Source organism: Vidua macroura, chromosome 7 (genome assembly GCF_024509145.1).
Source record: "Vidua macroura isolate BioBank_ID:100142 chromosome 7, ASM2450914v1, whole genome shotgun sequence".
In the NCBI taxonomy this organism is placed as follows: domain Eukaryota; kingdom Metazoa; phylum Chordata; class Aves; order Passeriformes; family Viduidae; genus Vidua; species Vidua macroura.
The window spans coordinates 10,614,871-10,628,174 of NC_071577.1; the positions used below are offsets into that span (position 1 = coordinate 10,614,871).

Here is a 13,304-nt window from a genome sequence, read left to right on the forward strand (position 1 = left end):
TCAGGGAAAAACCTGCAGCCTATAGTTTTGGAGTCAGAACACAGAGTGTAAGGACTTGGCTGGTTTAGGCAGTCATCAAATCAAGCATGTGATTGCTGATTCATCCTAGCAAATAAACATCTAATTAAATCTGATTTTTGATGAAACAATAGAAAACACTTCCTGTACTTCCCTTCAGGGATATCATAGCCCCATAAAATTATTGGTTTTGTGAACAGAAATGCCTTTTCCCTCAAGAAATCTGAAATCTTTGCAGTGCAGGTGAGAGCAGACTGACTTGGGGTAGGTGTGTGGGTGGCCTGTCCGTGTCCTCCTGTGTGACCATGGAGGAGCTGGTGTGTGCCTTGGGTAGCACAGCCTGGTGTTTGGGGTTAGAGAGTGTTTGGGTGACAGACTCATCTGGTTAGTGCTGTGGGACTGCCACTTACTGGTTTGTGCTGGACTGAACCACAGAGCGTTAGTATGGGTGAGGAGGTGATGGTTATGTGCCATCCAGCTGCCTGATGTAATTTCAAGGAAAAGGGGACTAGTCAAAAGGGAATCCAAGCCAAGCTGTTCTTCTGAAAAGCAAGGAGATAGATGCTTGCTTCCCTGCCCCACCTCAATTTATGTGTGTCTTCACTTCAATGCCATGAACCTGCTCCAAACAGGAGTTTGCTATTTTAGTTGCCTTCTTTAGGAAAAGCCACGAGCCACGTTTGTGTGCAGCTGCAGGCGTTTATGGTGGGTACAGCTGGCACTGGCCAATGTCAGCTCAGGTTGGTGTGCCCTGGAGTACCCAGCTCAACCTGGTGTTCCATGGAAAACGTGCCAGGGGGACAGGGGATGGGCTTGTGGGCTTGGTTATCTGCAGTACCAGGGTTCTGCCTGCTGCTCCCTGCATTCCTTGGAGGACCCAGCCTTGGGCCATGCCTGTTACTCTCCTCACGGTCTGCTGGGTGTATTTCACTGCCAGCTGACAGGACTGAGCTGTGGGATGGGATGTGGCCATGCTTGCCAGGCTTGCTACAACTCAGAGGGAGAGTAGTAGTCTGGATTGGCAAGAGGCATGGTCATCCTCAGCTACAGAAGGAAAAAAAGGCAACAGCTGGGTCACAGGCTCCTGGTGAAAGGCACTTCTTGTTTTCCATCTCATTAATGTGACCTCTAACAAGATGTCTTAGACGTTGAAATAGAAAGAAAATCAATGGCTGCATTTCTGGCTTTTCTGTACAGTGCTGGGGAAAGATCACTGCTGGTTAAAAAAACTTCTTTTTTTTTACTTATAGTAAAAGGAAGTGATCAAAACTGATAAAGCCTCCCTTAGAGTGGAAATGTGTGCCATCCTATGAGAGGGAAAAGGACCAGGCTTTGGTGAGCTGGGTGGCTGTGCAGGCACAGTATTTTGGAAGAAGTATTGTCTGAACCTCTCTATAGGGAGGTTTTGGAGTCAAAGTTCATTAAACGCATCTTAAATCTGCCTCAGTCTGAGAAAGACAAGATTTTCAGCAAGAACTTTTTTCTTTTTGTCCAGACCTCAGATTATTGGTCAGAGACAAGTCTTCTGCTAAACCTGCAGTGTATGCATGAGCATCAGAGGTTATATTAGATTCCCAGTCTATCAGAAAATAAATCTCTCTGGCTTAATATTAGCCTGTGTACTGAAGTGTCTTACTCAAGAAAATTGAGTGGCTTTGTCCTCTTCCCCCTCCCTTTTTCTCTGTCCCTTCCCTTCTGTAAATGATGGCTGCTTCTTAAAAATCAAATGATTTGCACAGCTTTGGGCTTTATTCTGCATCTAATAATGTCACAGTGGCTCACGTGAATAACAAAGTGGGGAGGCCTGTGCAGAAGGTACCCTTCTGCTGAGTGTATTACCACACAGTGTTGTTGATAAAGCAGGTTTCTGTGCTCACCAGGAAAATAAAAATGGAGGATATAAATAGGAGCAAAGGCTTTCCATCTGTCTTAGCACACCTCTTTATCCTGGTGTTTAAATTAGTTTTATTTTTTTTCCCCCCTGATTGGCATTTTTCAAAGAGCAGCTGCTTGCCTGTGATGGTCCATCCTAGCTGATGCTCCATCAATTCAGCTGTTACTTTATTCACTCCAGTGGCAGGCTAATCAACCTTTTCTTTTCAAGTGTGTCAAAGTGCTGAACATGAGACAGTTTGTAATTATGGAAAATGGGAGTACACTTTTTATCCTTAGGGCAATTAAATGATTCTGCACTATGAGCTAATACTATAAATAATCTCTTACAGTTGTTTTTCCTGAATGGTGAATTTTCCACTGAGCTTCAATGGGTGGGGGAATATATATAGCAAACAGTGGTGATTTACAACATAAAGCCTCAAAGCACTTTATAAAATCTGCTTGACTCTTCCTAGCTCAGGTTGTTAGAATTTTCATACTGGAAACAAACTGGAATTCTGATGTTTTCCCACTGCATGTCAAGAGAGAAAGAAATAATTTCTTTGCTGTTACCCTGAGCACTTCTGTGCATTCAGAAAGAGAAGGAAGGAAATTAAATGATGCTCTTAAGTAAACTTGAAGTAACTAAATTACATTTTATGTAAAATGTATATTAAAAGTGCATGCACAATTTACGTATTACTGCTGTTCTTTTTAATCTAGCATGGTATATAGTTTTTGATAAGCACTGGCCTTTAGCATCCTGCTGGTGTGTTTAGACATGTTTGGGCAGAAATGAACCCTGGTAGCAGGACTCTGCTTCATGAGGAATTGGAACAGTCAAGAAAAGAGGTTTTCCTCATTTCCTTTGAAAGCAGCAAACAAGTTGTCAGCCAATAGCCAAGATTAAGCAATAGATGTTCTGACATGGGGACCAAGGATCTCTGAATCAAAGCAACAGCTGGTGAATAAGTGAATTGACTCTATTAGTGCATGAGAAGAGCAACTGGAGAGAATTTAAAATAATGTTAACAAGTTACTTTTAATTGAGAATGCAAAGGGAAATGAAAGGAAGCGTGAAAATGATACCACAAGTAAGTACTGGTATCTGGCAAATACTGACCCTGACAAGTTTGGCTTACAGGAAAAAGGTGGTAGAAAAGCTGCTCCTGTGAAGTGAATTTCTGACTTGGAAGAATGAGATTTTTATGGCTTTTGTAATTGTGGGTGCAATCTGGAGTGTTCAAATGCTGCACTTACTGCTTGTTTCAAGGTGAGTGGGTGGGAACCTGGCTCCTGTCTCTTCTTGGCCCCAGAGTACTGTTTAAGCACAGAGATGCTGTTGAGAACTTGAAAATTGCCAGAGCCCTTTGGAAGTTTCCCTTGGAGGTCTATGCTGTTTCCCTTTAAGTTTTTGGGTTAGGACTTTGTGACAGATCTGGCCATCTGGAGCTTGTGGCTGAAGAGGCCGTGCTATAAAGAAGCAGAGCCTCCTTACTGAGCTAGGTGTGGGCGGCGTTTCGATTTCAAATTGCTTCTATACTTAAGTCTTAGCTAAAAGAGAGCTCCAGTAAATATTTCTGTGTTTGTTGTGGTAAGAGGATGTCATCTTCCTCCATGAAAACCTAAAAATCAAACGAGAGTTTATTATAAGGTATGGTAACTGACACTGCTGACGCCCTCATCAGCTAATTCGGAACACATGGTTTATAACTGCTTTTTAAACTGTTCTGAAATTTTACTTAGGCTCTGTAATTGTGAGGTGGCTCGAAGAGTGGTATGTGGTTGAAATCCATGGTTGCAAATGTTGGCTTCATAGAGCCATGTCACTTCATGTTGCTAAAAGGAAAAGGCTAGGATTCTTTGTGGTCTATAGACCATTAATATGTGTTAAACTTAAATGACCTTAAATGAAATTATTTTTTAAACAAATAGGCAATAGCATGAAATTCTATTATTTTTATCGGCTAGAGTTTGAACTAAAAGACTCAAAGTTTGTTTTTGTTTGGGTTTTCTGTTACTGTAAAGATTATTATAGATGTTGATAATAGAGAGGAAGGACTGTGAGGTGTAATGTTGTGTCATGAAAGTCAACATGACATCTCAATAGATGTATCTTTTTCTTTAAGATAAAGATTTTTATTCAGACTGACATAAATGTGCTATTGCTTTTTTGCAGTACCAGAAAGACAAGTCATAGTTGTTTAAATAGACTCTTGGTTATTTCTCCTCCAATTGGATTGTTGGAACAGTGGCTGAAACATCAGTGGTTGTTTTTAGAAAACTTCTACTGGGTCACTTTTGATAAGTAACTTCTTTTGAAATGAGTTGACTTATTTTTTCTTTTGTCTGTAGTATATAATATTTGATACCCTGGTGGAGTATTAGGCTTTGTGGGTTGTGTAAATTAGAGAAAATGGCAGGAAATCTCGGACTAGATTAGATTAAACCAGAACTGGATGAAATCCCCCTCTCTCCTCTAACTTCAGAAACTCATTGCAGTATTAAGTTCTCAGTTTTTCTGTGAAGGAAGGACAAAAAGCATGATTTCATGTCTTTAACTATGCAGTGCAGGCAGAGTTAATAAATACATCAAGCAGTAAAATAGATTTTGACAGGGGCTGTTGAGAAACTTAAATTCAGTGTATTAGAAAAGATGAATGGGTGCTAAGCTGATTAACTTGTAACTCAGTATATCAACAGAGAATATTTCCTCTGTGCTTGATGCTGATTTCATTTTCCAGTGTGAAACTACTGCCAAGAAAATTGTTTCAAAAGTGAAAAACTAGTTGATGGCCAAGATTATTTGAAGGACAAGAGGCACAGAATGAGCCATCCAGTCTGTAAATTTGAAAAGTGTCTCAGAGTTTTATCGTCTTGCTGAAAGACAGTTTCCCTCAGTCAAACCTGTGGAAATGACAGCATTATTGTTAAAGCGTGTCTCATGTGGCCCATGAATGCTCAGTGAAGTTTATTTCTTTCATCTTCATCCTGTTGCTTTTAATTTTTTCTTTAAAAAAAGGAAGGTAGTGCTGGAATAAGCTTTTCTGAGTGCTGTTGTACTTTTCAAATTGCAAGTATGTCTGCAGCAACATTCAACAAATATTATTAATTTCCTAAATATGTCCTCTAACAGAGTCTGGTAAAGTGTTATTGCTACTGTAGTTTGGATTCCAAACAGTAAAATGGGTGCCAGAAATTGTGTCATGGTCTCTCAGCAGCAGCAGCAGAATATTTTTTTTTTTTTTGCTAGTTTTCCAGCATGTTGGCCACATCACAATGTGACTTCGTTGTAATGCTAAAAACATTACAGCCTGCTACTCTCTTGTAAACACATTTTCACCTCCAGCTGAACTACTGAGCTCAAATGCTTCAATCAGCACAGCAGTATTAAGGTTTGAGAGATCAGCCTGCTCTGAGTTCGATGGGATGTGTATCAAAAGGAGTTAATGACCTTTGATCACGGGTGTTGAGGGGATGGTCCAGCCATCTGTGCAGAGAGGAGAATTGTAATTTAGTGCCTTGGACAAAATAGGCTGGAGAAAAGCAGTGAGAGGTGGAGCCTTGGGCGGGTGGCGGAGCTGGGCTGGCAGATGTGCTGCAGGAGAGAAGATGGGAGGGACACAAAGAGCATCCTTGGCAGGCCCTGGAGAGGGAGGGGAGGGTGTTAGTGCTTAGCAGCAAAGGAGCTGTGAGGTGTTTCATTTCCCCATTTTCCAAATCGTTCAGAATGCTCTCACTTGGTTGCCTGGATCTCTTGCTGGGCTGGTAACACGATGTGACCATAAACAGGCAAACAAAACCAAAACCCAAATAAGCACATGTGAAATGAATCTAATACAGGTGAGGGATGAGGAAGTAGAAAAAAATGGTGTTGCACATGTACCTGATGACAAATTGGAGACAACATGTCATGCTCTTCATAAACTTTTTGGGGAGAGAATCCTGAAGCTAAGGGGTAGCAATAAGTATGGACTAATTTTAGTAGATGTAGGTTTAATATTTGAAGCTTTCAAACTGCAGCAGTAGGAGGCTCTAGACAAGGCCCTGTGTGGCTGTCACTGCCTGCATTGTGTTGTTCCTGCTTCCCATCACTGGTGTCATGACAAAGAGCTTGCTCTTCTATAAAGGAACTGTGGTTGCCTGTGAAAAGAAAAGCACCCTATAGCTGTGTTGTCCAAAACAAACACTTGATCTGCTTGCTGTTATCAGCTGAATGTGAAGCTCCTGAACAGTTGTAGAATAAAGAATCGAGTTTCTAAAAAGTGCATTGAACCTGCAATGATTCTGCATCTTATGTTGACCTGAGAATTCATTTCTGTTTTTCATATGTGGTTTGTTTGCTGTAAATAATAAACAATATCCACTTCTGGAGATACATAAACACAAAATATTTTACTAGATGCAGTAATCTAACAAAACTCTTGGTCTGTTGAACAGCTGTTTATTTTGTGTAAAAATATGCTGTGTTTGGAGATCGTCTTTTTTCTTTAATTGGGTTATGCATTTGTGCCTTTTTATTTGGATTTTGTTTTTATGTTATTTTTCAAATACTATTTCAGTTTTTCCAAGAGGAAAATGCTTAGTTTCCAGAGTACTTCATTCCATTAATTGAAAAATGCAGTTGAAAGAAAAATCTTTGTTCTATCTCAAAGTTACTACTAAAGAAAACTAAATATAAGTAAGCCATCTGCACTTCTCCAAAGTATATGTTGCTGCATGGCAGCAGAGCACATCTGGATTCAAATTGCAGCCCAGGAGTTTCAGGGTCATGATATTCTGAGCTCCAGGAAAAGACATTTTTGGTACAGGAAATCTGTTGGTTCTTATTATATTCTCTAGGTTCCCTACGTGACATCACACTTACTGGGTTAAGAGCACAGTTAGTGGGAAATAATTCTGCATATTTATGCACAAGTCCAGCTATACCCAAGGGCTTAAAATCCTCATGGTTTTATAAGGTTGTGAGATTTCTTCTCACTGAATAGAAATTGTGGCTTATGGTGTAATTATTGCTCAGAGTTGTCCTCTTTCCTTTATGTTACAGACATCTTCAGACAAACCATGCCCTGATGTTGCATTGACATTTTTTCAGTGGAGAATATGACATTTTGATAAGAAAGATAGCTACACTTCCCTAAAATTCTGTTAATTTGTTTTTACTTTGCTGTCTTTAGGAAAACTTCAGGATTATCTTTGCTTGTTCCTGAAGGAGGTCTAAGTAAGCCTCTGAGTAAAAGTATCCATTTTGCTTCTGGGTGTCTTTGTGTTCTGAAAAGTGAATGCTTCACCACTTATGGAACATTAGCACTTGGAGAGTTTTGGGTTTTTGTTGTTTTTTTTTTCTTCCTGGGTGTGCAAAGGACAGATTGTAATTATTGTCAGTATTTGGTAGTTTGGGGGTTTTTTTCCTAATTCTCCATTGGCTCTTTCTTTCTTTGCAGCTTTGCTCTGTCTGATGAAGCCTACAGGTCTTTAAGGGACCAGGACAAAGACCAATGCATACTTATCACAGGAGAGAGTGGAGCTGGGAAAACAGGTAAGGAGCAGTTAGGATCTGATTAAAAAACAGTCAGGGTTGTTCAGAGTCTTGCAAAGGGAACCTTGAGTTGGTAAGAGTTGAGAGATGTCAGTAATTCTTTGTGCCTGGCCATTGCAGAAAGTGAGTGCTGCCACACTTGTTGCTGCAGCTGTGAGCTCACATAAAATAGTATTTTTTCCCACTGTCACCACACTGAAGTCCCATGTCATGTTAATACAGTGTCCTCATCAGTATTCAGAGTTGCACCAAAGTAACGCTGACTTGTCACAGAGTATTGCAAGGCTGTCCTCGTGGGAAACTTGAAGACATGGAAAACTGAATGCTCTGAGTTTTCTGTACTTGATACTTCCACGTGTCTCAATAAATACATGCCTTTAAAAACTGGATTATACTATTTATCTAAGGAAAAGAAATAACTGTAACTGATTACTTTGGAAATTTTATCAGCCTTTTGCACACTGTGCTCAGCTGCAGTGCTGAGATTGGTTTGTGTGCCAGAACCAAACTGAGTTTCTTAGGCAAAGCTGACATTTCCTTGAAAATGACTACTGGTTTTTAAACTGGAAGGTTAGAAACCAAGAGAGGATTGCATAACTGCAGTACATTTTAGGTAGACCTTAAAAAAGAAAGAAGGCAGTTATTTTCAAAGATAGCAATTTAAAACAGAGGTGATTTGCAAAAGAGAGAGCGGGTAGGAAGGCATGCATCTGTTTCCAAGTAATTTGAGAGATTTTTTCCTTTGCATCTGAGAATATGTGGGGCTTTGTGTGCTTATTCTGAGCAAGACTCAAAGTAGGTAACAAGAAGTTGCTTTCCAAGATTTTGGAAACATATAAAAGTGTATAAAGTGTAGTCATCATCTTTAGTACTCTTAGGTTAGTGGCACCCAATTGAGAGGTTTTGAAGTCTTGTACTATGATCCTTATTTACACTTCAATGACAGGAAAACATGTTCAGCAGAAGTGTAGTTTAAAAAACCCAAGCTCTTATTAATATGACTCTTTGAGGTTCTGTCAAGAAGTTCAGCTTTTAGCAAAGAGTCCTGCACTGGTGGTGTTTAATGTCTTGATTTCCTCACGAATTGTGAATTATCAAGCACCTCATACAACTGAGGCACACATATTATTGCTTTATTCATTTGAAAGGTGAATCAGAGGTTGAGTTGTTGAACTTCTCTGTATGTAAATAGTAGATTTAGATTTGTATAGAGATTTTGAGGGTTCTGATTTTGAGGGTACTGTAATTTTTATAGCCATATGGGAAATAATATGAATTTTTCCTTTTTTTCTAAAGTTAAGTACCAAATAGAGGGCGGAGAGGGTAGGAAGTTCCTGGAGTTAAGGAAACAAACTTCTTTGTACAGATACACTATAGAAGTGTTTTAAATTTTTGGAGGCCAGAATATTTGACATTTTTGCCCTGGAAGAACTGAAACTGAACTGTCATCAGTTGAGTCTTTTTATTTACTTCCAATTTTGTCTTTGTTTCTCTGTATGTTTTTAATGTTACCTGATAGTAACATTGGTCAAGAAAACACGGTGCATCACCAGAATAAGGGATGTATTTAAATGTTTTGAAATTGGGGTGGTAACTCCCTTCCTTATGTCTTTCTTGGGCCAAGCAGAGTTCCTAATGAGAGAAAGAGCCTTTATTTTCTTTTACTGATATTCAAAGACTGTTTTGAAGTCATTGTGTGTAAACTATTATAAATAGCTTTTTTGCTGCTTCAGTGCATGTTTCTCTCAGTGATTGAGTGCTTAAAGATGTTGACTGTTTTAGGAAATATTTCAAATTAAATAATTGGGTAGTTCCAAGCTCTGAAGGGAACAGAGTCAAAAATGAGAGCTGGGTTTGAGGCATAAATAAAGGAGATGGGAGCCTTCTGAACACACCTATAGTTTTTTCTCCTTGCTTGCTTCCTGTGTGGCAGGTTTGCTCATTTTCCTCTATATACGAGATAGCAATATAATGCTAACAGACAAATTTGGTTAAATAGGAAAAATCAAAATCCAAGGGATAACGTCTCATCTGTCAGTTCTTTCCTGAAATTAGACACTTAAATTTGTAACAGATCTCTGAAGATCTGTTACAAATGTAATGATTTTTTTTTTATGACCACAGTCTGGAATTGATAGGGTTTCCAGCTGTTAGTAATTACATTATATATCAGCCGATATTGCCTGAAATTTCATTGTCATGCATCGTAGGAACCATCACAGACTCTCTTTATAAACCAAATCATTTTCCAGCTGCTTTTTCCTGACCAGCAAAAACAGACGGGTTGGATAGATTATCTAATACTTGTTTCTATCATGGGTGATTGACGCTCATTTGAACCCGGCTTTGAGAATCCAAACTTCCTTAAAAGCAACTCCAAACTAGTTTTATTGTCTAAATGAATGCTTTACTTTTTCTGTTGGTTTTACTTTCGAAGGGACTGCAGCACGTTATGTGGTGTTGCAGTTACTCAGTTCCTTGTAGATTAGAGTTGTAATTACATGTGTATAAGTGTTGTATGTTTGCACTTGTTGTGTATCTGCTGATATAAACTGATTGAATTTTGTGTCTTGAAACTGCCTGGGCCTGTTTCTTTTCAGGCTAGATTAAAACATTTCCAATGTGTCAGCAGGGGATAATGTTCTTTCCTTGAAGAATGCCTCTTACTGAGGCTAAGTGAAAAAGGAGCAGGTCATGTGCTGTATCCAGTGGTGGCTTTTTTTTAGCTTGGGTAGAGGCTCGATGTGTTTAAATCGAGAGAATTGCTGATGTAATGGCATGGGTCTCAGAGCAGGGTATGCTCCTTCTGCATTTCCAGATGGTACAACAGTGCAGGAGAAAACTGAAATGAATGTGCTCACAGTTCCTGTCTGGCATTGAGAAAATGTGACGGAGATTTAGTCTGTAAAATCATATTACAGCCTTTTTGCCAATGCTTATCACTGTTTTATTTGGCTCTCCCCCACAGAGGCAAGCAAACTTGTCATGTCATATGTAGCTGCTGTGTGTGGAAAAGGGGCAGAGGTTAATCAAGTAAAAGAACAACTTTTGCAGTCAAATCCAGTCCTGGAAGGTAAGAATCTCACTGAGTATGTGCCAGCATATTGCTTGTGTGTGCACTGGTGTTCCAGCTGAGCTGGTTTGGAAAACTCTGATGATGTTTCATTGTTATTTGGTGTCCAAAACCATAGGAGATGCTTTATGTGAATACATCTGCAGGATTTTCTTCAGTGGTGTGTAGGCTTTCTTTTCTTCTTCTGAGAAGAAAATGGTTTCCCTCATGAAGGAAGAGCTCAGGAAGTTAGGTCATACTTCCCAGCCTCCTGCTGCTGCTCTCAGAGGGGCTTACCCTTTCTTAACCCTGCCTTGATGATGCTTGTCTGTATCAAAAGACTTGACTTCAGTCCCTCTGATTCATTTCCTTCCAAATCATATTATTATAGTCTCTAGTAAACAAACAAGCTCTGTAAGACATTATTTCTCTTTTAGGGAGGAAAAAAAAGGGTGAAGAAATGGATCTTAGAAAAAAACTAAGCCAATCCATATGCATGCCTGAAACTTGTTTCTTGGGTCTGGTGACTGTTGGCCTGTTCTTCCTGACAACTGCCATTCCTGCTCTCCCATGAAAGTCTTTTATTTTTTTAATTAGTAATTTTAATTTAAAGATGTTGGCTGCCAGAACAGGATCTCCTCTTTTTTTTTTTTTTTTTTTTTTTTTTTTTCCCCTGGAGGTAGGATATATGATCCTCAAAGCTTGCAGTTCTGTCCCATTGTCTAATAATTGCCTTCAGAAGTTTCTTGGTTGGCATTGACTTATTTAGATCTATTGTGTCAATTCCTGGCTGAGTCTTACCCAGAATTCTCAAAGCTGTTGTGGTGCTGAGACAAAGTCAGTTATCAAAAGATAATTTTGCATTATGGCCAGATCATATGTGGCATTTGTAAAGACTGCTGAATGTCAACATTATGTTTATTGCCTTGTTTATATGTGATGAATTGGAGCCTATAGGGGATAAGGACTCTGCAAGTGAAAACAGAGGGAAAAAATTAAAAAAAATAGATAAAATGAAAGGGAATGCAAGAAGTTGGGCAGAGAGCAGTGGGGAAATGGATGGTTAAAGCATGGTCTTTGTACACAAAACAGAAATTGTAAGCAAAGACTTGTAAAGAAAGGATGAAATGATGACATTTAAGAATAATAGAAGTGCTGGATAAGCCTTTCTTTGATGATCAGCTGTGTTCCCCTTAAAGCTGAATGGGGGGGATTGCAACCCTCCATTGTTTTGGGTTCACAGAGAAGGGCTGTGTTGTGTTATCACTGTTCTGGAAGCAGATTTCAGAGATAGACAGAAACGGCATGGTGGGTACTGAGGCTTTTTTTTGCCAGAGCTAGATTGTTCCCCAGGGACTGCCAAATGAGTTTGATTTCTTGTTGGTTTGTGAAGCTTTGTTTTAATGCAAGAGGAATCAGCTAAGCTTACTGAAGATTGCCTTATCATTTTATGATGATAAATGATGATAGCCTTATCATTTGAAGGTACTATTTGTTCTACTTGTTGTGCTGGTAATCCCTCTTTAGCTTTTTTGGAAGGTCGGACACTGGGTTATTCCATAAGGAATAAAAATTGAACAAACCTGGCTGCTTATATAGGTTTTAGAAAGAAATTAAGCATTTGTGGTTAGATTTATTTTTCTTTGGTTATGTAGTTTTGTTTCAGTCAAACTGCAGTGCAAGAAAATGACATAAGTGTTACATATGCATAATTTATCTTATGGGATTATTTTTATTAAACTACAGTTGCTACTGTAAATTAACTTTTAGAAACAATGAACTTTAGGGAAAACCAAGGAATGTGCCTCATGCTTTATAATGGAACATTTGTGCTTGACTCCATGCAGTTATAAATGACTTTACTGTTCAGCACAGTGTTTAAGAAATGCAGCTCAGAGATTTGGTTGTTGAAAAGATGATTTATAGCAGGGCATAAAGATTTAAAAACAATTCTTTCACTTATCCTGGCCTTTAGGATCAACAAACTTTTCATTTTGGCTCTAGTTCTTTGGTCAAGAATAAATCTACTCATGCAAGTTTGTGGAAGCCTAAAGGCATGTATTTATTTCTGTCCAAAAAACATTGACTTGACCTTCCAGTATATATATGCTATGTAAATAAATACTGGGATAAATAAAGTCTCCTGCTGGAAGTAGGAGTGCTGTACCTAATGATGGAGGGGACACTTCTGTTTGACTCCATGTGCTTGGACAATGTGGGAGTTTGAGAGCTTGAATTGTCTTCCAGTCTGAGTTTTTTTTCTTCTGCCCATGCTCTAAGATGGTGGCTGTCCATCTGAATGTAGCTCTGGGAAGTCCTTTCTCAGACAATTTTCATTGTCATAAAAATTGAGCTAAAGAAATTTAAACCAAGCTATTCAGAAAGTTAGTTTAGGTTAAGCTGAAGACAAATTTTCATTGTAAAGTTGGCTGATTTCAGCTGAATAATATTCAGCTTGAGGTAGGATTAATGAATTGAAATGATGTAAATAAATCCATTTCAAAGCATTGATTAAACTGTTCTATGCAAACAATTTTAAAGTGTCATTCTGTAATTTCCTCACTTCTGGCCTCCAGGTTTTAATGTATTCTGGGAACTAGGATTCTTTTCTTTCTCTGAAATGAAAAGGAAGAAGTATTTCCTGTATTTAAAGTTATTTGAGTAATAAAATTATGAATTTGTTGATTCAAACCCCAAAGATATATGCTTAATATGGGTACAGTTTTGTTTTGGAACCATTTCCTCTTGTATATTTTTCTTCAGCTTTTTTAAACAAGGAAAGTGTTGAGACAAAGCTTCTTTGGACTTCTGTAGGTTTTT

At 38.8% G+C, this 13,304-nt stretch overlaps 1 protein-coding gene across 3 annotated transcripts in view; it reads left to right on the forward strand.

The window, feature by feature from the left end:
- The window catches only part of MYO1B (myosin IB), a 107,365-nt gene that overhangs the window by 40,600 nt on the left and 53,461 nt on the right, over window positions 1-13,304 (forward strand). For all 3 annotated transcript variants that reach the window (XM_053982159.1, XM_053982160.1, XM_053982161.1), the window contains exons 4-5: window positions 7,338-7,432; window positions 10,401-10,505. In XM_053982159.1, coding sequence (XP_053838134.1) covers window positions 7,338-7,432; window positions 10,401-10,505 — 200 coding nt within the window. The remainder of the gene's footprint in view (window positions 1-7,337; window positions 7,433-10,400; window positions 10,506-13,304) is intronic.